Source organism: Erinaceus europaeus, unplaced genomic scaffold (assembly GCF_950295315.1).
Source record: "Erinaceus europaeus unplaced genomic scaffold, mEriEur2.1 scaffold_802, whole genome shotgun sequence".
In the NCBI taxonomy this organism is placed as follows: Eukaryota; Metazoa; Chordata; class Mammalia; order Eulipotyphla; family Erinaceidae; genus Erinaceus; species Erinaceus europaeus.
The window spans coordinates 1-27026 of record NW_026647819.1 but is presented as its reverse complement, the minus strand read 5'-3'; the positions used below and the strand labels follow the sequence as shown (position 1 = coordinate 27026).

Sequence of the window (27026 nt, the reverse complement as noted above, 5' to 3'; positions counted from 1 at the left end):
GTGGGATATGGAGATTGGGTGGTGGGAATTGTGTGGAGTTGTACCCCTCCTACCCTATGGTTTTGTTAATTAATCCTTTCTTAAATAAATAAAAAAAAAAACAGAGAATTTGTATAAAGCAGACCCTCTCTTGTTGGTCTGCTTCTAAATTCTGCTTCTAAGACCCCTTCTGTTGCATTGCTTGACATTGTGGTCTATTTACATAATCATTGTTTTGTTCGCACTGGTTTAATCCCCACTGGTTCGCTGCGCTTTTTCCATCTCCCCACCCCCTATCCTACATACATCCTCTTCTGACCTGACACTTCCCCCTCAGGAGATATATAGGACAGGATTGTGATTAGAGATAGCTAGCTTGCACTGCATTCCTCATCAATAAAGATTGAACTGCGTCCCAGCTCAGCTGTCTCTCAGTTGTCTCAGTTGTCTCTCTCCAGCCCAAGAAGCTAGCCCGGCACTCTCCACTCCATACCACTCCAATCCCCAAAACATACTTAGTAATATATCTTTAAATTTGTTAAAAAGTGCTTACTGCTTTTCCAATATTGTCTTTCTGATTTTGTTTCTATAGAATCCAGGATGGATTTTTTACCACAAGCTACATCTACTCTTAACTTGAGGTAACAGCTTTATTTCTGATAGGTCATGTGAAGATTCACACTTGGGGATGATGACTGAGGAGTCTGCAGGCTCAAAGATTGTGTTGATTGGGTGAGGGAGTTGTGAGGGTATGAGTGGGGTGAGGGGAGCAGGTCCCCAAGGAAGGAGAGGGTCCACTGGGGGTGGGGGTCTCCTGCAAGTCGCACATAAAGAACCTCCCAGAACTGTTCACCTCTGCCATTCAGTGAAGGATGGGCCCCAAGATGAGGGTCTGGGGTAGCCAACACTACAGAGATAAAGAACTAAAGAGCTCTGAAAAGAAGGAGAAAGTGAGACTCAGGGAGAGGCAGCAAGGCCAGCAAGGGATGGCAAATGCCCCCCAAGGAAGCTGTGATCATCTATCCCCAACCCAGGGTCTACTTGATGGTGCATTGAGTATCTGTTAAGCCCTCCAGGGCCTGACACATGCTGCCCCCAGCACACATGCAGAGTAACTGAGGCATGGCCCTCAGGCCTCATGCCCATATCCCACCCCAGGAGATGATGGGGATGCAGGGAGGGGCCATTATCTCCACATGTGGCACTGTATACAAAGAAGCCACAGGCCACTTGGGTTATAGTGGGAAACAGGAATGAGCCAACAGCTCCTCTGTATAAGAAAACCAGAGGTTACAACTTGAGAGTACAAAAACAAAAAAGAGAGAGAGAGAGAAGGATAAATAGCAAATGATCTCACTCAGAGGTGGAATTTAAGATACAAGGACAGAAAGGGAAAACGCAGAGTAAAACTTGGACTGGGGGAGGGGGGCGGTAGCGCAGCGGGTTAAGCACACATGGCATGAAGCACAAGGACCAGCATCAGGATCCCGGTTCGAGCCCCCAGCTCCCCACCTGCAGGGGAGTAGCTTCACAGGCGGTGAAGCAGGTCTGCAGGTGTCTATCTTTCTCTCCTCCTTTATCTCTTCCCCATCTGTCTCCATTTCTCTCTGTCCTATCCAACAATGAATGACATCAACAACAACAATAATAACCACAACAAGGCTACAACAACAAGGGCAACAAAAGGGGGGGGGGGAATGGTCTCCAGGATCAGTGGATTCATGGTGCAGGCACTGAGCCCCAGCAATAACCCTGGAGGCAAAAAATTTTTACAAAATGAAAAAATAAAACTTGGACTGGGTTTGGTATATTGTAGCAAGCAAAAGACTCTGGGGAAGGAGGAGAGAAAGGGGGTTAGAGAGGGCCTTGGGGTCCTGATGCATGATAATGGGAAAGGATCTAAGTTGGGGGTAAGAGTGTTTTTCCAGGCTCCTATCATGCAGAGATGAGAAATTGTACCCATATGTCAATAACTGTACTGTAAGCATTAATCTCCAAATACAATGCTTTAAACACACACACACACACTGGAGGGTGCCAGTCTACCCCTCACGGCCTTGAGGGAGCATGTTGTCTGTGTGCTAAGGGTAGCCGTGAGTCTGTCCTGCACCCACACCGACCCAGGGATGACACCAAGCCCTGCAAAGTCCCTCTGGATCTTGCGTGTCTTACAGGGGGGAAGGGTGAGTGTGGGTCCAGGAGGCCAAAATCCTGGGCTGATCACATAAGTCGCTGGACAGTTCCCCCTCTTGGGTAGGTGGACAGGGAGAGTGTTGGGTAAATGCAGGTGACAGAGGATGGGCAGAGGAGCCACCTCCACTCTGGAAAAGCGCTTCTTCTTCTTCTAGCGTTTGCCCTTCTTCCGTAGCCAGTCAACAGCGTTAGCGCTGTAGACCAGCTCTGCCCAGGCCTGGCATGGGGGCTTGTTTTCTCCTAGGGTCCTAGTGTGAGAAACAAAGAAGCTAAACCTCTTTATGGGGTATGGGTAAGGGACCTCCTCATCTGGCCTTGAAGACCTGCAGCAGGGGTGGGTTAATACTGGGGGGCCTGGTTGTACACCTGGTCAGTGCAAACATCACCATGTTCAAGAATCCAAGTTCATACTGTTATATGGAAAACTGGGAAATGTTATGCATGTACAAACTATTGTATTTACTGTCGAATGTAAAACATTAATTCCCCAATAAAGAAATTAAAAAGAGAAAAAAGAATCCAGGTTCAAGCCCCTAGCTGCCCTGCAGGCAGCTCTTGAGGTATTTATCTTTCTCCTTATCTCCCTCTCCCCTCTCATTTTTTAAAAATTTTTAATATATTTTTTAAATATTTATTTATTTATTCCCTTTTGTTGCCATTGTTGTTGTAGTTATTATTGTTGTTGATGATGATGTTGTTGTTTTTGGATAGGACAGAGAGAAATGAAGAAAGGAGGGAAAGACAGAGAGGGGGAGAGAAAGACAGACACCTGCAGACCTGCTTCACCACCTGTGAAGCACTCCCCTGCAGGCAGGGAGCCGGGGGCTTGAACCAGGATCCTTGTGCTTTATGCCACCTGCACTTAACCCGCTGCGCTACCGCCCGATTCCCATTTATTTATTTTTTTTTTTGCCTCCAGGGGTTATCACTGGGGCTCAGTGCCTGATTATGAATCCACTGCTCCTGGTGGCCTTTTTTTTTTTCATTTTATTGGATAAGATGGAGAGAAATTGAGAGGGGAGGAGAGAGAGAGAGAAAGATAAACACCTGCAGACCTGCTTTGCTGCTTATGAAGCATCCCCCTGCAGGTGGGGAGCCAAGGGCTCGAACCCTGATTCTTGCATGGGTCCTTGAGCTTAGTACTGTGTGTGCTTAGCCTGATGCACCACCACTCAGTGCTCTCCCTCTCCTCTCTCAAGTCTCTGTCTTATATAATGAGAGAGAGAAAGAGAGAGAGAGAAAGGAAGGAAAGAGGGATGGAGGAGGGAGGTAGGGAGAGAAGGAAAGAGGGAGGGGGCAGAGAGAGAGTGAGAGTGATAAAGGAAGAAATGAAGGGCAAGACTGCCCACTGGACATAATAATGGATCAGTGCAGACACTGAGCCCCAGAGATAAACCTAGTGGCAATAAAATTATAAAGGAGAAGTGGGAGTAGGAGGAGGAAGAGGAAGAAGAAGGAGGAAGAGAATGTTCTAGAACATCAGCCTGTCAGTCACGGAAGCCTGGCACCACAGATGCTTTCATGTCTGGAAAAGGAGTGGTTGGCAGTGTTCTGGGGCTGGAGTGGCATAGGGTGCCCACAGACTGCAGGCTGGTCTTCTCAAACCCTGCGCAGTCCTCCACAAGAGCAGAAGAGTGGTTAGCACCAGCCTAGTCTGTTTAAAAGCTGACTAGCCCCTGTGCTCCCCTCCTCTGCTCTCCACATCCCTCTTCCTTGATAGGAACCCAGCAGTCAGCCTCTCCCGGATGACGACCTTACTAGAAAACCTGCCCATCGTGCAAACGACCAGGAAATCCTTCTATGAAAATGTCTACCCCCTGCTCTTCCTGCAGTCTGAGGAGCAACTCCTGCAGTTCCTTGACAAGACGACACAGACAGAGTGGCTTTATAAGGAAAAGTGCAGTAAGAGAAACCACACGGAATGACCACACACATGTGCTAGGTTTGGAGAAGGGGGTGGGTCTGAGGGGATGGGCAGTTTGAACAATGTCTCTTGGGCTCATGGTAGCAATGGCTTCCTATGCGCCTGTAGGTCATATTATGAGTAAGAAGTCAAATTCCAGGGCTGGGTGGCAGCACACCTGGTTGAGCGCACATGTTTATAATGCTCAAGGACTCGTGTTTGAGTCCCACCCACCCCGTCCCCACCTACAGAGGGAAAGCTTTACAAGTGGTGAAGCAGGGCTTCAGGTCTCTCTCTCTCCATCTCCTCTCTCTCTCCTCTCTCCCTCTCCCTCTCTCTTTCTCTCACTCTTCCTATCTCCCCCCCTTCCCTCTCAATTTCTGGCTATCTCTATTCAATAAATAAAGATAATAAAAAAAAATTTTAAGTCAAATTCCAGGGGGGGGACAAGCAGAGGCTCAACTGATAAAGCACACAGGTTACCATGAGCAAGGACCAGAGTTAAAGTCCCTAGTCCCCACCTGCAGGGGGAAAGCTTCAAAAGGAGTGAAGCAGATCTGCAGGTGTCTTTCTTTCTTTCTACCTATCTCCCCCACCTCTCTTGATTTCTGTTTCTATCCAATAAATAATAAATAGAATTTAAATTGTGCAGTGCACAGGTAGTTAGAGAAAATTAGCAGCCAGCCTCCATGTAAGCAGAACAGAGACAGAGGGGAGGCCCACAAGCCCAGGAGGGCCCAATGGCAGTGGGCGGCCAAGAGGGTCTCCCAGGAAAACGGACTCCTGTGGGACCTTGATGGGCGCAGCCAGAAAGTGTGACAGTGGGAAATCTTAGCTTGTCTACACACCCCCTGGCAGTGCTCCAGTCACCTGCTGGGTACTGGCCTGTAGCAGGCCACTGCTGATTCTGGAAGGGTGGAGGGAGGTGGCTGGGGGGCAAAGTGTGGGAGTGCTCTTTCTCCCCAATTCTTTAGTAAAATAAATAAATCTCACAAGGACCTGGGTTCTAGCCCCTGGTCCCCACCTGCAGGGGAGGGAAGCTTCAAGAATGATCAAACAGTACTACAGGTGTCTCTCCTCTCTCCCTCTCTGTCTCCTCCTCTTCTCTCAGTTTCTCTCTGCCATATCACAAAGGAAAAAGGTGAAAAAGAAGGAGAAGAAGAAGAAGAAGAAATTAAAACAAAAGAAGGTAAAAGGGAATAAATGGAGGTGGTGGATTTGTTATGCAGGAACTCAGCCTCAGAAATAATCTTGGTGGCAAAAAATTTGTTTTTAATTAAATAAATCTTAAGGAAAAAAGAAAGAAACCATTGGACACAGTTGCCAGTGGTCAGAGCTATGACACAATGGTCTGAAACGTTGGAGGGCTTTTGTCCTTAAAGGGTTGAGTCTCAGTTGAAGAACTAGTGGGCACTGCGGTGGCGTGTGTGCGTGTACACACGTTTGTGTGCCTGTGTGTTTGAGAGGACGCTGAGCTATTCAACCTGATACCATGAGCTGGTGGAGCAGTTCGTCTTTGCTCTCTGATCACAAGCCTGGGCCATGTATGTGCCCTTGAGTTACCAGAGGGGAGAGGCACAAGCAGGGACTATAGAATCCCAGAAGTCATACAGGAATAATAACCAAGAACTTAGAAAACTTTTCAAAACAACAACAGAAAGGAACTCCCATGGCAGGGTCGAGCCATGTGTAAGGACTTGGGCTCCAGCCCCCACTCCTCACCTGCAGGGGAGAAGCTTCACAAGTAGTGAAGCTTATCTGCTGTCTCTATCTATCTATCTATCTCTATCTATCTATCTATCTATCTATCTATCTATCTATCTATCTCCTCTGCTTCTATCTTCTGTCTATATCTATCTATCTATCTATCTATCTATCTATCTATCTCCTCTGCCTCTTTCAATTTTTTCTGTTCTGTCAAGTAAAAGAAAAGTGGGGGAGGGAGGGAATGAATTCATCATGGTGCCAATAGAAAAAAAAATGGAGCTCCCCTCACCCCTTGCTGAGTCAACAGCAAACAGCCTGCTCCCACTCGAGAGTTTCCTGGTACCCTCCTGGCAAGAGAATGCCAGAGACACCCACTGTCTGCAGTGATAGACTCACCCCATGCATGTCTGCCAGCCCTAGAGTCACTTGGTGCCACAGCTCCTGCAGTGGCAACTCCTCCCAGCCTCAGCCACCTCTCACGCCTATGGACTCAACTTGGTTTCTCAAGCACTGATTTATGACAGTTAGGGTGAGCTGGCAAAAGAAGAGGAAGGACAGACAGAGCGTGAGGCTGTTGTCCTCCAGCCAGGCCTCCAGCAGATTAGCCTTGGGCTCCAAGAGAGAACTGGCACCAGCAATGTCCAGTGTATCCACTGGCTCACTGTCATCCTCTCTGACTTTCAACAGTTTACAATGCAGTGACAGAAGGGAGCTCGGTGGCGTCACTGCAGACCAACAAAAACATGGACTCAGAAGGTATCTGTTACATTTTTATGGTCATTTTAAATGGTTTGTCCTATAGCAGTTAGTGGGCCCCAACCTAAAATAAAGCACCCCTTTGGTTATGGTAGAGCAGGCAGCTTTCATTAAGGCAGTGTCCAGAGTTGGTTTTTTGTTTTGTTTGTTTGTTTGGTTTTTTATTTTGTTTAATTGCCGGCAGGAGCTCAGTGCCTGCATGATAAATCCACTGTTCCTGGTGGCCATTTTTTCCCTCCCCCCATGCTTTTATTTGATAGGACAAAGGAAAATTAAAAGGTGGGTAAAGAGGGAGAAAAAGAGACAGCTGCAGCACTGCTTCACCACTTGTGAAGCTTCCCCCTTGCAGGTGGGGACCAGGGGCTTGAACCTGGGTCCTTGTGCATGGTAGCATATGCACTCAGTTGGATGCACCACTGCCCAGCTCCCAACCAGGGATTTCTGTCTAGTCCTTGGTGACAGGGCTGAAGGACCAGATAAGAATGTGAGTCCTGGTGGGGAAAACAGTATAACAGTTATGCAAAGAAATTCTCGTGTGTTTTTTCTCCAAAGTCTCAGGTTCAATCCTCAGCAGCACTATAAGCCAGAGCTGAGTATTGCTCTGGTAAAAAATAATAATTTAAATACATAAAAAAATTAAGTGAGTCCAAAGATATAAAGTGCTTTTTTATATTTTATTTATTTTATTTTTTAGAGAGATGCAGAGAGAGAAAGAGAGAAACACCAGAGCACTGCACAGCTCTGGCTTATTGTGATGCAGGGGATTGAACCTGGGACTTCGGAGCCTCCAGCATGAGAGTCTCTTTGCATAATCATTATGCTGTCTACCTCCACCCCATAAAGTGCTTTCTCCCCCCCCCCCCGTAAAGTGCTTTTATATCTGAACTAAAAGGGCCTACGCAGTGGTGCATTCAATAGAGTGCACACATTACCGTGTGTGTGGACCTAGCTTCAAGCCCCCAGCCCCTACCTCGAGAGAGGAAACTTCATGAGTGTCAAAGCAGTGCTGCAGGTGTTTTTCTTCTCTCCTTCTCCACCCGCAATTCCTGTCTATTTTCCTCCTGTCCCTACCTGAAAATAGTGAGAAAGGAACAAAAGAAAAAGGTGGCAGGAGAGGTGAAGTCATAGTGCAGGCAGTGAACTGTGACAGTAAATTAATAAATAAATAAGAATAAAAATCAGTCTTGAGGGAGTCAGGTGGTAGCACAGAGGATTAAGCACAAGGACCAGCATAAGAATCCCGGTTCAAGCCCCCAGCTTCCCACCTGCAGGGGAGTCGCTTCACGGGTGGTGAAGCAGGTCTGCAGATGTCTATCTTTCTCTCCCCCTCACTGTCTTCCCCTCCTCTCTCCATTTCTCTCTGTCCTATCCAACATCAATGACATCAAGAACAACAATAGTAACTACAACAACAACAAAAAAAAAAAACAAGGGCAACACAAGGGAAAATAAATACTTTTTTAATTTTTTTTAAAAATCAGTCTTGAGGGGGCTAGGTGGTGGTGCACCTGGTTGAATGCACACATTACAGTGAGCAAGGATCCATCCAGGTTTAAGACCCTGGTCCCATCTGGCAGGGGTGGTGAATCTTCACAAGCAGTGAAACAGTGCTGCAAGTATCTCTCTATCTTTTAAAATTATTTATTTTTACATTACAGAATTACATCTTGACAGGGATTTAAATCCACACCACTCCCACCACCAGAGTCCTGAATCTCCAGTCTCCCCACTGCAATCCACCACAGTTCCCCTAAAGTAGTAGACATGAGCCAACCATTTTCTCTACAACTATCTGTCCACATTTATACACAATTTCCTCCTTTTTTCCTGATTCAATCCTCTCGTTCCCTCCAAGCCACTCATGACAACATGACTACCTCCATATGTCCCTCTCCTGTTCCTTCTCTCTCTCTGGGTGCTGATGAAACTGGAGTTCAGAGCCCTCGTATCTTTATCCTATCACTTCTCTCTCACTGGGAGTATGGATCAAGGTTGATTTTTTTTTAATTAGAACACTACTTAGCTGGTGGTGTAGGGTTTGAACCTGGGACTTCGGAGCCTCAAGCAAGAGAATTTCTTAGCATAATCATTATGCTATCTACCCCTACCCTGCAAGTATCTCTCTCTCTCAATCTCCCCATTCCTTCTCAATTTCTGTCTCAATCCAAAATAAATAAAAAGATTTAGAGAAAAAAATCAACCTTGAAAGAGAAGGAACATTATTTGTCACTGGATTAAGTAGAAAGATAAGAGACTGTCCAGTCAGTTCAGCTGACCGTTTCTGTACATGACTGTTGGCATGTGCTGTGTGCCTCCCATGCTCTGGATGGGACATATAGCTAGACCCACCTAGAATCCTGAGTGTGCAGAGGAAGCGTGGACAAAAAGAAAGGAACAGGGTTTTTGAGAAAAGCTTCTAGTATCAAATCACTGATGACCACTGAAACCTCCTATCCCAAAACAGATCCTCCACACCCTTGACTCCCCTACTTTCTAGAAGGTTCTTTATAAATTGGTTCAAAAGATCTAGGCAAGCTGACCACACTGCCCTCTGTTAATAATCTCTCCTAATGTTTTTCAGCCTACATTTATATTGATCCAAAAGTAAGTGAACAAGGTGAGAGAACATGAATCCCATATGTGTGAAGCCCACAAAAAAAAAAAAAAAAGAAGAAGAAGAAGGGGTTGGACTGTGGCACAACGGGTTAAGCACACATAGTACTCAGTGCAAGGACCATCACAAGGATCTCGGTTCCCACCCCTGGCTCCCCACCTGCGGGGGTGGGGGGGTATCACATCACAATTGGTGAAGCAGGTCTGCAGATGTCTATCTTTCTCTCCCCCTCTCTGTCTGTCTTCCCTTTCTCTCTGTCCTATCCAATAAAGGGGGGGGGGGAATGGCTGCCAGGAGCAGTGGATTTGTGGTGTCAGCTCCGAGCCCCAGTGATAACAAGAGGAAGAGGATTGGGGGGGGGGGGGAGAAGGAGGAGAAGAAAGAAAAAAGGGACAAAGAAGAAGAGGAGGAGGAAGAGGAAGGAGGAGGAGGAGAAACAGAAAGGAAGAAAGGATTTATTCTGTTTGTATTCAGGAGGGGTAGTTTAACTCTACAAGCGGGGTGGGCGAGTGTGAGTCCTTCTGGTGGCAGACACCCCATCTTCCACACATCACATCCTAAACCCCAAGTCTGCAGTCACCATGCTGTCTTGTTAGCAAACACTAGGAACCATGGCTGCTGGTGCATTAGGTGCTGGGAATCAAACTGGGAACCTCAGCCATGTATGGCCATGCTGTCCCCTAGTTGAAGCAACTTCCTAATTACCCCTGGGGTGCAATCATTACATGAGGGTCCTTCCTCCAGCCTCAATGCAGGAGCCACATGCTCAAGAACAGGGAAGCAACCCCCAGTTATAATGACCAGTTCCTCCACTGGACTTGAACCCTGTTCACATTGGTAGCAATGAGACCCTCCCCAGGCCAGTGAGCCTGATGGCCACAGAAAAGGTGAAGGAAACTCCCACACACACCCACGGAATCACCTCTCAGGCTTTAATAAACAATTATATCCCCCTTTTTAAGATATACCTTTTTTTTTTTTTTATGAAAGAGAGGAAGCAGAGGAGAAGAGAGAACCAGAGCATCACTCTGGCACATTTTATGCTGGGTCTCAAACTAAAGACTTCATGCTTGAGAGTACAAGGTCCCATCCACTGTACCACCTCTTGAGCTGCTAATCAGTGATTATGAACCACATGCAAATGTGGGGGGGGGGGGGAAGACAGCCATGATTGACAAATCCAGCAGCAGCAGATAGTAGTATTTCTCAGCATGTCAAGGAGAATATTGCATTCACAACAAATCTCTGGATAGGATCTCAAGTCCTTCCCTAGCTAGCCGGGTCCTCCTGGGCTGGCTCTGCCTTCGCCCCCAGCCTGGGCTCCATTCCCGCACACAGTGCCTCCTACAGGTTGACAAATGCATCGACTCCACTCTCACTCACTGAAGGACCTTGGCCTTCACCAGCCTCTGGCCAGGCAAGCTCTATCCAGCTGCCTACCTGCCCACTCCTTTGCTTCATCCAGGATCAAATGCACTTTCTCACATCTCTCACCAAAACAGATCCTTTCATTCCTGTTTTACTAATCTCCTCAAGCTGAAATGGGCAGATTTATTTGAAATCACACTGGTGATGAATGCACTTCTGGTGTGTATGGTAGCAGGGAACAAGCCCAGGATCTCATGCATGTGCAAACACCACCACTGAGTGGCCTCTTGAGGACAGATTTTTTTTTTCCTTCTTTGACTTAGAGGTAGGGACAGAGTGAAGAGAGAGAGGGAGTGACTGGGAAAGACAATACCACATGACTTCACCATCCAAGGAGCTCCCCAGGTGCCAACATAGTACTACCATGTGCTACCAAGGCTCGAACCCAAGGCTGCACACTCTACCAGGTGCCCGATCCTCTGCCTCATCCCCCTTTTTAGCATGTGCACTCAACTAGGTGCGCCACCACCCGGCCCCTCATCCCCCTTTTTAAACTAAGGATTATTAGCACAAATCTTTTTCCTTTTAAAGTTTTTGTTTAGTTTATTCTTTGGTTGCTCCTCTAAATGTTTTCCCTGTTGCTGTGCTTTATAGACGTGAACCTCACACCATCTACTTCTAGAAGGAGCATGTGGGAGGACATATTAAGTAGTTCCATGTCACTTGGAAGCATGGAATCCAGTGAGAGTGTAAGTTGGATAAAAAGCTGAGACCACATTGCTCCCGATGATGCTGGGACAGGGGGAGCCAGGTCAGCCAGGGACTGTGGGAGCGCTGGGACCCCAAGCAAGGTCCTTGCTCATGGTAACATCTGTGCTCTACCAGGTGAGCTGCCTGGTGGCCCTGGGGCCCCACTTTTATGAGTCAGTCATGGCTAGCGCTCAGGAGAAATGGGGAAATGGTCACGTTTACAAGCTGACACTAGGAGAATCTTTAAACATACACATGCTAAGTGCTCTTGCTCTCTTAAAGTGCTGACTAAATATACCAGCACTGGGCACTTGGTTATTCCTGGATCCAGGAAGTTGACTATGCTCTTTCTCATTTTTCCTTTTTCCACCACCAGGGTTATTGCTGGGGCTCAGTGCCTACATGACAACTCTACCAATCCTTCTTTTTCTTTAGACTGATAGAGAGAAACAGAGGGGTGGGGGAGTGGAAGAGAGAACACCTGCAACACTGCTTTACTGCTCATGAAGCTTCCTCCCTGCAGGTGGGGACTGAGCCTTGAACCCAGGTCCCCATGAAAATGTATGTACTCCACTGGGTGCACCACCGCCTGGTTCCCAGTTATGCTCCTTCCACATGGATGTGCTTTCACATTCTACAATCACTCCCACATCTGGGAAAAGAGGACAATTTTATGCTTGCAAAAGATTTTTTTGATGAGCTACTGTTTAAAAAAAAAAAAAAGTTCTTGAGGGAATTGAGAGTGAAGAGGGTGACAATGTAAAAGAAAATTTTTTTCTTCTTGTTTTTGTTGTTGTTTTACCAGAGCACTGCTCAGCTCTGGCTAATATAGTGGTGCTGGAGACTGAACCTGGGACCTCAGAGCCTCAAGTGTGAGAGTCTTTATACAAACCACAATGCTATCTTTAAGACCAATCTGCCAGCCACCCTGTTGTTTCCTGTCTGCTCACAAGCATGTCTGTGTACTTATTTTATTAACACACTAAGGCCCTACCTAGCCCTTTTGGGGTGTCAGGAAAGTAACTCATCAGTGAATCATTAATGGTCATCTCTGTGGTCTTTTCACAGCTTGAAGACAAGTCCCAGACTATGTTCAAGAAAATACTGAAAGAAATGACGGCTGAGGATGACTTGGAGGAAGATATGGACATTCCACTGACTGGGTACCTGGAGAGTGAAACCAGAAGGAAGCTGAGGATCTTGTAAGTGGCATCGGAGGGAGAGCCTGTGAATGGGGGGTGGGGGAGAGAGACACAGGCATAGCGTGAACCTGCAGTGGCACTAAGAGCGAGGCAGGCTTCCCATGTGAAAACAGCACTCACAGGTCAGGCACAGGGTCAGGAGACAGGTGCTCCAACTGCCGAGATGCAAATGCAAGAAGATTGGGTTCACCTAGGAGAGCACACGTCTTGCCATGCTTGTGGCCCTGAGGTATAGCCCTGGCGCTGCACCAAGAAGCTCCATGGATGCTCTGCTGTCTCTCCCTATCTTTTTTCCTGCCTTGTTTCTACCTGTGGCTGAAAGGGAGGAAGTCTGCTTAAGACAGAGGGATCATGCAGGTATGACATGCTGAGAGCAAAAGCAAGTCTGGGAGCAAGGCTCAGACACCTGCCAGGCAGACCCCAAGCTCTAGCCTGAGTGAGCCACACCCTCTCTGCTCACTGCAGGGGAGAATACAAGAGCCTCACAGACCCAAGACATGAAGGGAAGGCCACTTAAGAGTGGGGAGGGGGGTCAGGCAGTGGCACAGTGGGTTAAGCGCATGTGAGGCAAAGCGCAAAGACGGGAGTGAGGATCCCCATTCAAGCCCCCGGCTCCCCACCTGCAGGGGAGTCGCTTCACAGGCGGTGAGGCAGGTCTGCAGGTGTCTATCTTTCTCTCCCCCTCTCTGTCTTCCCCTCCTCCCTCCATTTCTCTCTGTCCTATCCAACAACGAACAACATCAACAATGGCAATAATAATAACCACAATGAGGCTACAACAACAAGGGCAACAAAAGGGGGAAAAATGGCCTCCAGGAGCGGCAGATTCATGGTGCAGGCACCAAGCCCAGCAATAACCCTGGAGGAAAAAAAAAAAAAGAGTGGGGAGGAGAAGGCTGCTGCAGACCTGCTGCTTCCTAGCTGCCAAGGCCCCGGGTCCCAGGAATGTCCAGGACCTCACCGGTACATCCTGCCTGTGGAACATAGAGCCACATGTTCCCATCCATCATGCTGTTAGAAGCTACATTAAGCGAAGTTCATGCCTAGGTCCCCCCAGGGATGCTAGCTGGGGTCTGGGGACACAGTGACTGCTGAGGAGAGAGAGGACTGCACTGGCTGCCTAAGGCATCAAAGTCAAGTGAGGGCCTGGCCAAGGGGCCTTGGGTGCCTCTGGCTGGCTGTGCCCCCTCCCCCAAGCTGAACTCCCAGACCAGACTCCCACTCCTTGATGTGATCTATCCCCCCCTTTCTGCCTCTCCCCTACTCCCTCTCCCTCTCCCTCCCCCCTCCCCCTCCCCCTTTCCCTCTCCCTCTCCTTCTCCCTCATAGGGGCTTCACTACTCCAAGTTGATTTTTTTTTTTTCCAGATAAAGACAAGAAAGGTAGAGAGACAGAAAAAAAGTAAAAGAGACCACAACACCAAAGCTTCCTCCAATGTGGTGGGGGCCAAGTTCAAACCTGGGTATTGCACATGGCAAAGCACTATTCAAGTGAGGTTCTTGTGTTTTTTTTTTTGCTTTTTTTTTTTGGTTTGTTTGTTTTTTTTGCCTCCAGGGTTATCACTGGAGCTCGGTGCTGACACTATGATACTATGATTCCATGGCTCCTGGCAGCCATCTTTTCCTTTCTTTCTTTTTTTCTTTCTACTTTATTTTTTTTGACAGGACAGAACAGTTAAGAAGTGCAGATAGGGAGAGAAAGATAGACACTTGCAGACCTCACTGCAAGTGGGGAGCGGGGACTCGAACCCAAGTCCTTGAGCATGGTAATGTGTGCTTAGCCAGGTACGCCACTGCCCACCCCCACCCCCAGTCTTATTCTTGAATATGTGATGGCAGGCCAGGCATATGCTTCCATTCTTTCCAAGTGTCTGCAAATAAAAAGAGTAACACTTGGAGCACATAGACCAGGAGGGGCTTGTTCTCTCAACTTCCTGGAATGCTGCTCCAGTGTGATCATGACCCCCATTCTCTGCAGAGAGGACAACTCTGCCCAGTCCATCACAGCGTGTCTGCCCCCCGGGTGCCTGGGCTTCCTTCCAAGAGCCAGGGCTGAGAAGACAGTCTGTCATGGCCAAGTCCTCCTTCCCAGATCTCACTGAGGAAGTTCGCCCTCCTAGCATATCCCCTTTCCAAAGGGGCTCTGGCCTGAGGCCAGGAAACACCACCACCCTGCAGACCACTCTGATCTTGAAATAACATAGTCCAAGCCACAGAAATGCTAGGGTGACTCTCTCTGTAGACTGACATGAGGTGGGAGGAGAGGCTAAGGGCTTGGTCATTTTGAAAAGCTCTGAGTCATTTTGAGAGTGTTTGACATTTCTACTAAATGCAAAGGGGTTTCATGTGGTGCTGCTGAGCTGGCAGACAATGCTGCAGTGTTCAAGCTCTCTCTACACAGAAGCCTCACTGGATTCACACAGGGTGTGGAGTAACTGAGCTGCACAAGCATGGCTCAGACTCAGGACTGCAGCAGGCCAGCCAAGACTGGGTCCCCAAGTTGACCCTTTCTGAATTTGCTCGGCAAGGTATGGGGTTAAGTCCCATGCACTACATTCACCCCTCCCTCCTGAGCAAGGAGGCAAATGGGGTCAGAAAATGGAAGCAGGACCCTGACTTCCCACTTCTAGAAAGACACTAGCACTGGGACCAGGCAGTGGCACATCAGACAGAGTGCACATATCACCTTTCTCAAGGTCCTGGGTTCAAGCTCCCAGTCCCCGCAGGGAGGAAGCTTCACAAGTGGCGAAGCAGTGCTGCAGGTGTCTCTCCTGTTCTCTCCCTCTCTCTCATTTCCCTCAATTTCTCTAGTCTCTATTCAAAAAAAAAAAAAAATGTTTCCACCAGTCAGCAAGCAGAACATGTGATTGAAAAGGCCATCTGCATTCCTTTTAGGCTGAAGAAAAATGTTGAAAAATACAAGGAAGTGATCCTGTGGATTCTTAAGAAGCGTGAACGTAAGGTTCCCTCCACTGACTCTTCTGTGTGTGTGTGCTGCCTTTCTTCTCTGCCCTGTGCTGAAAGGAGGCAGAAGTGCTCTCCCCTCATCAGAGCATCTGCTGGGCTGCCAAGCTCCCAGCTGATGGGGTTAAAATACCAGCCAAGGGACCAGCAAAATAGCTCATTTGGATAGTGTGCCGCTTTGTCATGAGTGTGGCCCAGATTTGAACCCGGCTTCTACCATATTGCACGAAGTTTCAGTGCTGTAGTCTCTCTCTCTCTCTCTCTGTGTGTGCGTGTGTGTGTATGTGTACATGCACTTCTTTGTCTCCCTATATCTATCTAAAAACATATGTACAAACCAGTATGGACACAATCTGGGATCTCAACAGGCTGGTCCTTCAGCAATGATGGGTGAGTGAAGGACAGAAAAGAGAGCAGGGGGAGTTGGGCTGTAGCACAGTGGGTTAAGCGCATGTGGTGCAAAGCGCAAAGACTGGCATAAGGATCCCAGTTCAAGCCCCAGCTCCCCACCTGCAGGGGAGTCGCTTCACAGGTGGTGAAGCAGGTCTGCAGGTATCTTATCTTTCTCTCCCCCTCTCTGTCTTCTCCTCCTCTCTCTATTTTTCTCTGTTCTATCCAACAACGATGACAACAATTAATAACTACAACAATAAAAAAAAGCAACAAGGGTAACAAATGGGAATAAATAAATTTAAAAAAAGAAACCATAAAAAAAAAGAAAAGAGAGCAGGTAGGGGGCCAGCAGATGTCTTACATGGTAGACTGCACTCATCACCAGGTACAAAGGAGGCCCAGCTTCAAGCCCCAGCTACCATATCAGAGTACCTGAGGTGGGTGGTTTCATGAACAATGGAGCACAGCTGCAGTGTTTCTCCATCACTCACTCATATCTCTCTGTCTCTCACTCTCTATCTAGAGCAGGCATGGGGAACATCTAGCCTATGGATATAAACATCCCATGCAATCACTAGATCTAACCTGGCAAGGCCGAAGCTTTTTTCACAGTAACATTAAGTGCTAATTTTTAAGTTGATGATTTTTTTTTTTTTTTCCTTCAGTGTTATCACTGGGGCTTGGTGCCTGCACTACAGATCCACTGCTCCTGGAGGCTATTTTTTCCCTTTTTTGTTGCCCTTGTTGTTTATCATTGTCACTGTTGTTATTATTGTTCTTACTGCTATCATTATTGTTGGACAGGACAGAGAGAAATGGAGAGAGGAGGGGAAGACAGAGAGGGGAAGAGAAAGACAGACACCTGCAGATCTGCTTCACCGCTTGTGAAGTGACCCCTGCAGGTGGGGACCTGGGGGCTCGATGCAGGGTCCTTACGCCGGTCCTTGTGCTTTGCACCACGTGCGCTTAACCCGCAGCGCTACCGCCCAGCCCCCTAAGTTGATAATTTCATATGGCCCATGAATGATGTGATAAATATCCAAAGGGCCCTTGGAAGGAAAAAGATTTCCTACCCCTGATCTGGAGGAAAAGAAAAAGAACAACTGCTAGGAGCAGTGGAATCACTCAGGCAGTGAGCCCTAGCAATAATAGTGCTGGCAAAAGGAGAGAAAAAGAGAAGGCAGGTAATTCCTATAGAAAATGGTTAAGTGATAAGGGGGAAGGCTGTGGTCTTTAATGGGACCACAAGGAAGGGATCTAAGCTAGAGGTGGTACCCTCTAGGAAGTCGGGATTAACAGTGCTGGGGAAAGGTAGACACTCGAAGCATTTGAGGCTCCGCTGCTTACTGCAGAAGTTACCAGACTGGAGCCTAATCGTAGCAGGCTGAAGAAGCCGGAGGCATCAAGCTAAATAATTCAGCAACTCAAACTATGGAATATTTTTCAGCTTACAGTAGCCCCCCGCCCCTGCCTTCCATTCATTTTCCACAGTTTCATTGAACCATGGCCAACCCCAGTTTAATTAAAAATCTGTACAGTAAGCTATTCTGGAAGAGGCTACAATTACACAACTTTGATTAGCATGCACTACTCTAAAACTGTTCTGTTTTATTTTTCTTATCGTCATTAATCTCTTACTTTTACGCTTCATTCCAGGTATCTATCTTTAGGGTAAAAACAGCACTATATATAGGACCCAGTGACATGTGCAGTTTCTACATTCACTGAAGGTCTTGCAACTTAACCCCATGGGTAAGGCAGGTGGGGCAGGTGAACCAGATCCAACCAATGTAAAGAGATAGCAACACTACCCAGGGGAGAAACTGCTCATCAGTTGTGCTGTGCCAAGCCAACCCCTGGGCCAATTTATGTCTCTGACCTCTTGTGTGCCACCAGGATTGTCACTGGGGCTCAGTGCCTGCACAACTCCATCACTCTAGAGTCTTTTATTAATTTTTTTAAAATTATCTCTTTATTTATTGGATAGAGACAGCCAGAAATTGAGAGGAAGGGGGAGACAGAGAGACATCTGCAGCACTGCTTCACCACCTGTGACTCTTCCCCTCTGCATTTGGGGACTAGGGGCTCGAACCTGGGTCCTTGTGCATTGTAATACATGCATTTAACCAAGTGCGCCACCACCCGGCCCCCGGGTCTTTTTTTTTTTTTGAATGAGTGTGAGACAGAGACAGGAGAGAAAGAGACATCTGCAGCACTACCCCACTGGTCATGAAGCTTTCCCCTCTGCAGGGGACCGGGGACCTAAACTCAGGTCATTCATTGCACACGGTAATGTGTGTGCTCTACTGGTTGCATTACCACCTGCCTCATCCCCTTCTGACCTAACTCTTAAAGTATAAGTGCAGGGGGGCAGGAGGTAAGTGGTGCACCCGGTTAAGCACACATATTACTGTGTAGAAGGAATGAGGTTTAAGCTCCCTCTCCCCACCTGCAGTGGTCACACTTCACAAGTGGCGAAGCAGGTCTGTAGGTGCCTATCTTTATCCTTCTCTCTCTTCCCCTCTCAATTTCTCTCTGTCCTATCAAGTATAATAGAAAGAAAGGGGGGGGAATGGCCACCAGAAGTGGTGGATTCATAGGGCTGACACTGAAACCCAGTGATAACCCTGGTCACACACACACACATACACACATATTTGGTGCTGTAAGCTATTTCACATCCACCACCTGATTCAAATTAGACTTAATCCTCATGGGAAGTAGAATAGAGCAACTCAGACTCTCAGGCTAAGTAATGTGTCTAAGACCACACAGCTACTGAGAGGATATTAAGCCACAAGCATGCCCAGTGCCTGCCAGGCTAAGCACCACCACCCCTACCAGAAATACTCAGTGGAGAGAAGGTGAACATGTGTGGAGAAATGGACCTTCTCAGTGTATCTCTCAGGACCTCACTGGAGCTGAGGGCCAGGGAGACTCACCCAACAAAGAGAGGGCTCAGCCAAAAATGCAACAAACATCTATTATAATTCTGTGCTTCACGTGTTACTACTCATAGTTCCTGTTTCTGTTCCCTGTGGTCTGTAGTTGCCTGTGGTTTTCACCCCCTTGGCACTTCAACAAACTAAACAGTATTTCTTAAACAAGCTTTTTTAAAGTGATTGTATTACCCCTTATTTTCACAAGAAAGAACAAGAGGGTTTAACGTGCTTGCCACATCATCATCATGCAAGACTGGAACAATAAATTTCTTGCCCAAAAAAGTCACCTGACTTCTAGGAGGGTCAGAAAATCCACAAACAGTGCACCCACTGGGTAGATAATAGACACAGACAGGTTTTAAACAGTTGGGGGAAAAAAAAACATAGGGAATTGAAATATCATCCAAGTATCCTATATCCATGTATTCCAGTATGGTTTCAAACAGTAATACAGGCTTTACAGTGCTAATTATTAGTTGGAAACACTCACATTTTGCAAGGATAGAAACTACAATAACAAATGAGCATCCCTCATGGTATTCATATCTGCAGTTAGATAAGCTGTGTATACATGTCAAGTGGAAGAGATACATACAAAACCTTATAAAACATGCTACATATAAATCAGCATTTTGGAAGTCGGGCAGTAGCACAGCGGTTTAAGCACACGTGGCACGAAGTGCAAGGACCGGTGTAAGGATCCAGGTTCAAGCCCCCGGCTCCCCACCTATAGGGGAGTCGCTTCACAGGCGGTGAAGCAGGTCTGCAGGTGTCTATCTTTCTCTCCCCCTTTCTGTCTCCCCCTCCTCTCTCCATTTCTCTCTGTCCTATCCAACAACAATGACAGTAACTACAACACCAATAAACAACAAGGGCAACAAAAGGGAAAACATGGCCTCCAGGAGCAGTGGATTTGTAGTGCAGGCACCGAGCCCCAGCAATAACCCTGGGAGCAAAAAATTAATTAATTAATAATAAATTAATTTATTTAAAAATTTTCAAGACAGAACAGGGCACACAGCACAAAACATAATGTCTATGACTTTAATGTTCCAAAAAGGAGGTAAAAGCACCTCATTGCCTCCCTTTATCATTTCTATTTCAGAAATGTTATCTATTAATCGCTTGTCTTTCTTTCTTTCATAAGGATATTGCACAGCTCTGGCTTGCCAGGAACTGAACCTGGGACCTCAAAGCCCCAGAGATGAAAGCCTTTTGCATCCCTATTATGCTGTCTTCCTATCTACTGACCTCTAATCTGGAACAGTACTGGACTTATGCTTCTCTCTTTGAACACACTGTTGCCATTCTGTAAATAGACCTAGAGAAGGAGGTGCTCATAGCCAAGAATGGCCAGTTTCCCAATTTCCTACAAAGACCTCCCAGTGGCCCCTCTGTTCATAAACCTGAGGGAAAAAATGCTCTTCTGAGCTTCTTACTGGCATTCTAGTTCCTCAGGTGCCCCAAGGCCTTAATGGAGTCTTTTCTGTTCAGTCTGTGAAGATTTCTTTTCCTTTTCTGCCTCCAGGGTTATAGCTGGGGCTCAGTGCCAGCACTATGAATCCACTCTTCTGGTGAGGCCATTCCCCCCCCCCCATTTTATTGCATAGGACAGAGAGACATTTAGAGGGTGGGGTGAAACAGAGAGAGAAAGAGACACCTGAAGACCTGCTTCACCACTTACAAAGTTTCCCCCATGCAGGTGTGGGGGGGGGCTAGAGGCTCAACCCCAATCCTTGCATGGGCCCTTGCACTTAGCTGTATGTATGCTTAACTGGGTGCATCACTTCCTGGACCCCCCCTTTTTTTCTTTAATCTTTTTAAAAAATTTAAATTTTATTTATTATTGGATAGAGTCAGAGAAATTGAGAGGGGAGAGGGTGATAGAAAGGAAAAGACAGAGAGAGACACCTGCAGCCCTGCTTCACCACTTGTGAAGCATTCCCCCTGCAAGTGAGGACCAGGAGCTTGAACTCAGGTCCTTACACTGTACTGTGTGCATTTAACCAGGAGTGCCACTGCCTGGTCCCTCCTGTGAAGATTTCTACAGGTTCCAGATTCCCTCGCCTGGCCCTGGTCATTCCCCAGGGGTTCCCAGCATGAGCTGTCAGGCACACAGGCCTGCACTGCCCTCAAGGCAGAGATCTGCCCACTGCACACACACCAGCTGCTGTTTGTCACCCAGCAGCTGGCCAAGTGCTGGGAGGACTTCACACCTGCCCCCCCCACCCCCCGCCTGCAGGCGGGCTCTGCTCCAGGACCCTGATCCCACACTGTGTTCAGGCCTGTCTGAATAACACCTTTCTGGGCTCCCTTGCCCCCCTCTATTAACCAGGGCACACATGCACACCTTTTTCCATCCAACTCACCTTCAGAATGCTTCCTCAGAGCACAACTAACTAGTGTGCCAGTGTGTTACATGTTTATCTTTTTTTTTTCCCACATTTATTTTAATAAGAGGGCACTGCTCAGCTCTGGCTTACAGTGGTGCTGGGGATTGAACCTGGAGCCTGAGAACCTCAGGCATGAAAGTCATTTGCAGAACCACTATGCTGTCTTCCCAGCCCACATTTTCACCTGTTTGTTGACTTTATCCCTGACTAAAAAGGGCAGCGGGAACTATACGTAGGATAGGACCTGGCATGTTAAGTACACAATAGACTTTTACTGAGTGAATCAAGGAGAGATCTGGGGAAGCTGAGAGATAGCTCACCAGAGATAAGCACATGTGTGGGGACCCAGGTTCAACCATGGCCACCACATGTTTGTGCCATAAGGGACAAGCTTCATAAATGGCAGACCAGAATGTGGCATCTCTGCTTGTGTCTTATTCTATTTTTAAAAAATTAGGGGTAGGTGGGCAGTGCCACACTAGATTGAACACACACACTAAAGTACACAAGGACCCAGGTTCAAAACCCGGTCCCCACCTTCAAAAGGGGAGCTTTACAAGAGTGAAGCAGGGGTGCAGGTGTCTCTCCCTCTCCTCTGTCTCTTCATTCCCTCTCAATTTCTTTGCCTCTATATAAACTAAATAAGATAAAAATAGAAATTTTTTAAGTAAAAGAAAAAAAATCAGGGAGTTAGGGGATCTAGGTCCTTATAGCAGAACAGTACAGTTTGGTGGAGGGTGAGATATTTTGACGCTGATCTTGGGGAAATGTGAAAATGTATCCTGGTGATAACGATCTTGTAAATCAATATTTCATCAATAAAGTGATACTGGAGTTGGAAAAAGAAAAAACTGGGGTGGAAGGTGACTCACCGAGTACAGTACACATTATTGTACTAGAGGACCTGGATTCAAGCCCTGGTCATCACATGGGAGCATTTTCAGTAGGCAGCTTCATGAGCAGTAGAGCGGTGGAGCAATGTCTTTCTTTCTCTCACTCTCCTTCCCTCCCTCTTTCCCTCCTTCCGTGTGGACCTGCCTCCCTCCTTCTATCAAAAAAGGAGAAAATGGCTGCCAGGAAAGGTGGAGCTCTAGTGATAACCCTGGTGACAAAAAAAATAAGTTAACTAAACTGAGTTCACCTGAGACATGGTGTCGTGCAGGTGAAAATCCTCCCTGTGAAAACACTGGTTATTCTAGGTTTCAGCACACATACAACACAAAAGTTGGTTAAAAGTTATCATTATTTTTTCCCTCCAGGGTTATTACTGGGTTCAGTGCCTGCACCATGAATCCACCGCTCCTGGAGGCCATTTTCCCCCCTTTTTTGGTTGCCCTTGTTGTTATAGCCTCGTTGTGGTTATTATTATCGCCATTGTTGATGTTGTTCGTTGTTGGATAGGACAGAGAGAAATAGAGAGAGGAGGGGAAGACAGAGAGGGGGAGAGAAAGACAGACACCTGAAGACCTGCTTCACCGTCTGTGAAGCAACTCCCCTGCAGGTGGGGGGCCGGGGGCTCGAACCGGGAGGTCCCTGAGCTTTCCCCCACATGAGCTTAACCCACTGAGCCACCACCCGACCCCCAAAAGTTATTTTTTAGAAGGGGGAGAGCATGGTAGATAGCATGTTTATGGAAAGAGATTCTCATGCCTGAGGCTCTGAGGTCGTCAGAGGTTTAATCCCCAGCACCACCAATAGTCAGAAATAAATAAATGTAAAAAAAGGGGTGAGGGGGTGACAGGTGGAGTACCTAGATTCAGGACTCAGTCTTCACCTACAGGGGGGAAGCCTCACAAGTAGTGCTGCAGAGGGTGTGTGTGTGTGTGTGTGTGTGTGTGTGTGTGTGTGTGTGTTCGTTCTCTTCCTCTGTCTCTTACCCTCTATTAAAAACAAAGAAAATAGAAAGTGGACGGGGAGAATGGCAGGAGGTGGGGTCATCTTGCAGGCACAGAGCCCCAGAAAAAAACCCTGGTAGTAATGTTCAAGCTTCATCTACTTGAGTCACCTGTTACCACCAACTCTGCACCACTAATAAGTACAAGCACACTGCTAAGGCCATCTCTTTTGGGTTTTGTTTGTTTGTTTTTGTTTTATTTTGTTTGGTTTTTCTTGCTTCTGCCATATTTCTGCCAGATTCACCAAAGCTTTCATTATTTCTGGTAAATTTTTCTTTTTTAATATAGAGGCTAAGAGGGGAGGAAGCTTCATGAGCAGCAAAGCAGGGCTGCAGGTGTCTGTCTCTTTCCCCTACAGTCTCCCCCTGCCTTCTCAATTCCTCTATCCTATCAAATATAAAAAAAGAAAGAAAATATATTTAAAAAGAAAGAAAAAGGAAGTAAAACCATGGCTGCCAGGAACAGTAAAATTGCCATGCAGTAATCTAGCCCCAACAATAACCCTGGTAGCAAAGAAAAAAAGAGACACTATGAGGGGAGAGACACAGCAGCTCAGCTCCACCGCTTCTGAAGACACTCATTTCTGGGTGTTCCCATTGGAGCTGGGGTGCTGGGTGCTTGGGGTACACCTGCCCAGGCCCCAGCTCCCAGTTGACACCTGCCAGCTTCCCAGCCCAGGGACCCAGGACCCGACCAGGGCACTGCCCGCCCGGCCTAGACCAGGGCCAGCGGGACTCACCTCACAGGCTGGCGGTAGAGCCCACCCGGGCTTGGGGATGCAGGGCCGTGGCTGGTCTTCACAGCCAGGGAGCCCTCCCGCGCTGCCCTGCACACACTGCGGCCCCTGGAGCGGCCCCTGGAGCAGCACCCAGACTGGCAGCCCAGACCATGTGCCCAGACCACGTGCCCGCACCACGTGTCCCAGGCGCCTCAGCCCCACCCGCATGAACGTGGGAAGCCCCTCCCGCCCCCAGGGCTGTGCAGCGTGGAGCTGGGGAGGTCTGGTGTGTTGCACTTGAGGCTGCTGGGGACACTGAACTGAACACACGAAAGAGGCTCAGCAAGGAAAGAGCTTTATTTATATTTATTTATTAAAAACTTTTAATATTTATTTTCCCTTTTGTTGCCCTTGTTTTTATTGTTGTACTTAGTATTGTTATTGATGTTGTTGTTGTTGGATAGGACAGAGAAAAATGGAGAGAGGAGGGGAAGGCAAAGGGGGAGAGAAAAAGACACCTGCAGACCTGCTTCACCGCCTGTGAAGCGACTCCCCTGCAGGTGGGGAGCCGGGCTCGAACCGGGATCCATACGTCCACGTGCGCTTAACCTGCTACGCTACCACCAGACTCCCTATTTATTTTTATATTATTGGATAGTGACAGATCAAGAGGTAAAGGGAAGAGAGGCAAAGAGAGAAAGATAACTACAGCACTACTTCACTGCTCGTGAAGCTTTTCCCCTGCAAGTGAAAACTGGGGGGGCAGAGGGGTCTTGAACCTGGGTCTTTGCACATGATAACGCATGTGCTTAACCAGGTGCATTACCACCCTGACCCAAGAAAAGAATTTTTTAAAAGAACTTCTGGCCAACTGAGTAGCTCACTTTGGATACTGCACTACTTTGCCATATATGCGAACCAGTCCAAGTCCAGTCCTCAACACATTAAATGGAGCTTCAGTGCTGTGGTCTTTTTCACTCTCTCTCTCTCTTTCTCTCTGGCTCACTATCTAAAATATTAGATTAAAAAGTTATGTTGAGGTCCAGCAAAATAATCCATTTGAATAGTGGACATACTTTGCCACCCAGGTTGAAGTCAGGGCTGCACTGGAGGAAGCTTGGGTGATGCAGTGCCTTTCCCCTTCTCTCTCTGTCCTTGTCTCTCTGAAAGTGTTGGCTGAGAGCTGTGAAGCCCCAGTGATGACAACAACAGAACTTCTCTAAACTAGACATTGACCAGCCATACATAAAAGACTGGTTGGTAGGGGCCCGGTGGTAGTGCACCGGGTTAAGTGCACATAGTGAGAAGTGCAAGGATCCCAGTTCAAGCTCCCCACAAACAGTGGAGCAGGTATGCAGGTGTCTTTCTCTCCCCCTCTCTGCCTTCCCCTCCTCTCTTAACTTCTCTCTGTCCTATCCAACAACAACAGTGGAAAAAAAGGCCTCCAAGGAGCAGTGGATTAGTACTGTAGGCACCAAGCCCCAGTGATATCCCTCGAGGCAAAAAAAAATAAAATAAAATAAGAAGAAGAAAGAAAAAGAAAAAGACTGGTTAGTATACGTTTTAAATTGTAAATCAGTAATTCTGCATTCAAACTATTTAGAAAGTGTTAAAACTATCATAGACTATAAATGTGGCTGAGCAAAAATGATCACAAGCCTCCCACTCAAAGGGAAGACTTGCCATTTTCTTACTAAAGAATGAATTTATTAGAAAGGCAAGAGAACAGCAAGTCAGCTGACTGCCTCATTTAGTTGGCAGCAGCCTTTTATTCTTTTCCTCTTTTAGTAGAGGCCGAAACAGAGAGAGACAGACCGGGAGAGACCACACTTCTTATTGGCCTATGACTGCTATGTCACCCATTACTATCCCCAGTCTGAAGTGAGTGGTCTTTGCCATGGTGTCTAGCATATGCTAAGTCCTTTATGAGCATATACTTGATTAATGAATAAATCAATGAAACACCACTCCCAACATTTCTCCCCTCGAAGCTTTGCTCTGTTACCCAGCTGTCTTCCTGACTTTGAGAAATATGACTGATACCCCCCAAAACCTCCAGCTCTCTCTGGTGCCACAAGAAAAGTCAGTCTAAAAATTCTCTCTCCTTTTTGTCTAAGATCTACTCGGCCATAAAATTGCACAAAATATCATGACATTCCAATTAGAAGATGACTCGCCAGCAAAGAAGGATCCTGAACACCCTCCTGTTCAGCAGCGTCGTAAGAGGAAATTAGAGATCGACCAAGAATGGGCTGTACATAAACAAAGCCTGGCTGAGGTGAGTGTGGGCTGCTGCCCTGGTGTTTTCCCCTTGTTCAGGGCTCGGAAGCTCAGGTGAGGCTCACATGCCAGCAGGGAGACAGCTGGCCCAAGATGCACCTTGAACACAGACAAGGGAGATGTGTGCGGTAGATAGAAGTGAGCCTAAGAGTCTACATGACCAGCAGACTGGCCAGGACACTCCTGCCCATAGGGCCTGCGTTAGGCCAGTGGGCCACATGGAGTAAAGGCAGAATGTGTGGGTCCCTCTACTAGTGAATTTTAAATCTATGTCAAAGAACAGTCAATTGGTGAATAGATGAACTATGGTCTGTCCAGACATTGGGACATTGCTTAGTGTTCAAATGAAACAAAATAAAAAAAAGGCATGGACAGAGCTGAGTGTTGGTGCAGTCAGTTGAGCATACATGTTACAATGCTCCAGGACCTGGGTTCAAGCCCCTGCTGCCCACCTGCAGATGGGAACATTTCAAGAGCAGTAAAGCAGGTCTATAGGTGTCTATCTTCCTCTCCTTCTCCCTCCTCCTTTCTCAATTTCTCTCTGTCCTGTCTAATAAAATAGAAAGAAAAAAGAGAGAAACAGTGGCTGTGAAAACAGTGAATTTGTAGTGCCAGTACTAAGTCCCAGCAATAACTCTAATGGCAATAATAAAAGGGGGGGACAGTAGTGCAGTAGGTTAAGTGCATATTGCATAAAGCACAAGGACCAGTGTAAGGATCCCGGTTCCAGCCACCAGCTTCCCACTTGCAGAGGGGTTGCTTCACAAGTGGTGAAGGTCTGCAGGTGTCTATCTTTCTCTCCCCCCTCTGTGTTCCCGTCCTCCCTCCATTTCTCTCTGTCCTATCCGACAACAACAACAGTAACAACAACAACAGTGATAAACAACAAGAACAACAAAAGAGGAAAAATAACCTCCAGAACAGTGGATTCGTAGTGCGGGCACCAAAATAACCCTGGAGGCAAAAAGAA

General features: G+C 47.3%; 1 protein-coding gene across 1 annotated transcript in view; it reads left to right on the top strand.

Annotated features, from left to right (window-relative positions):
• Nucleotides 1-26110, top strand: part of LOC103111877 (glutamate-rich protein 6B) — a gene marked incomplete at its 3' end in the record, with an annotated part of 50808 nt that extends 24698 nt beyond the window's left edge. The window contains exons 3-12 of the mRNA XM_060184421.1: nt 572-620; nt 3893-4074; nt 5187-5264; nt 6470-6538; nt 9120-9155; nt 11175-11269; nt 12339-12472; nt 15367-15428; nt 25894-26054; nt 26096-26110. Coding sequence (XP_060040404.1) covers nt 572-620; nt 3893-4074; nt 5187-5264; nt 6470-6538; nt 9120-9155; nt 11175-11269; nt 12339-12472; nt 15367-15428; nt 25894-26054; nt 26096-26110 — 881 coding nt within the window. The remainder of the gene's footprint in view (nt 1-571; nt 621-3892; nt 4075-5186; nt 5265-6469; nt 6539-9119; nt 9156-11174; nt 11270-12338; nt 12473-15366; nt 15429-25893; nt 26055-26095) is intronic.
• Between the last annotated feature and the right edge of the window lie 916 nt (nt 26111-27026).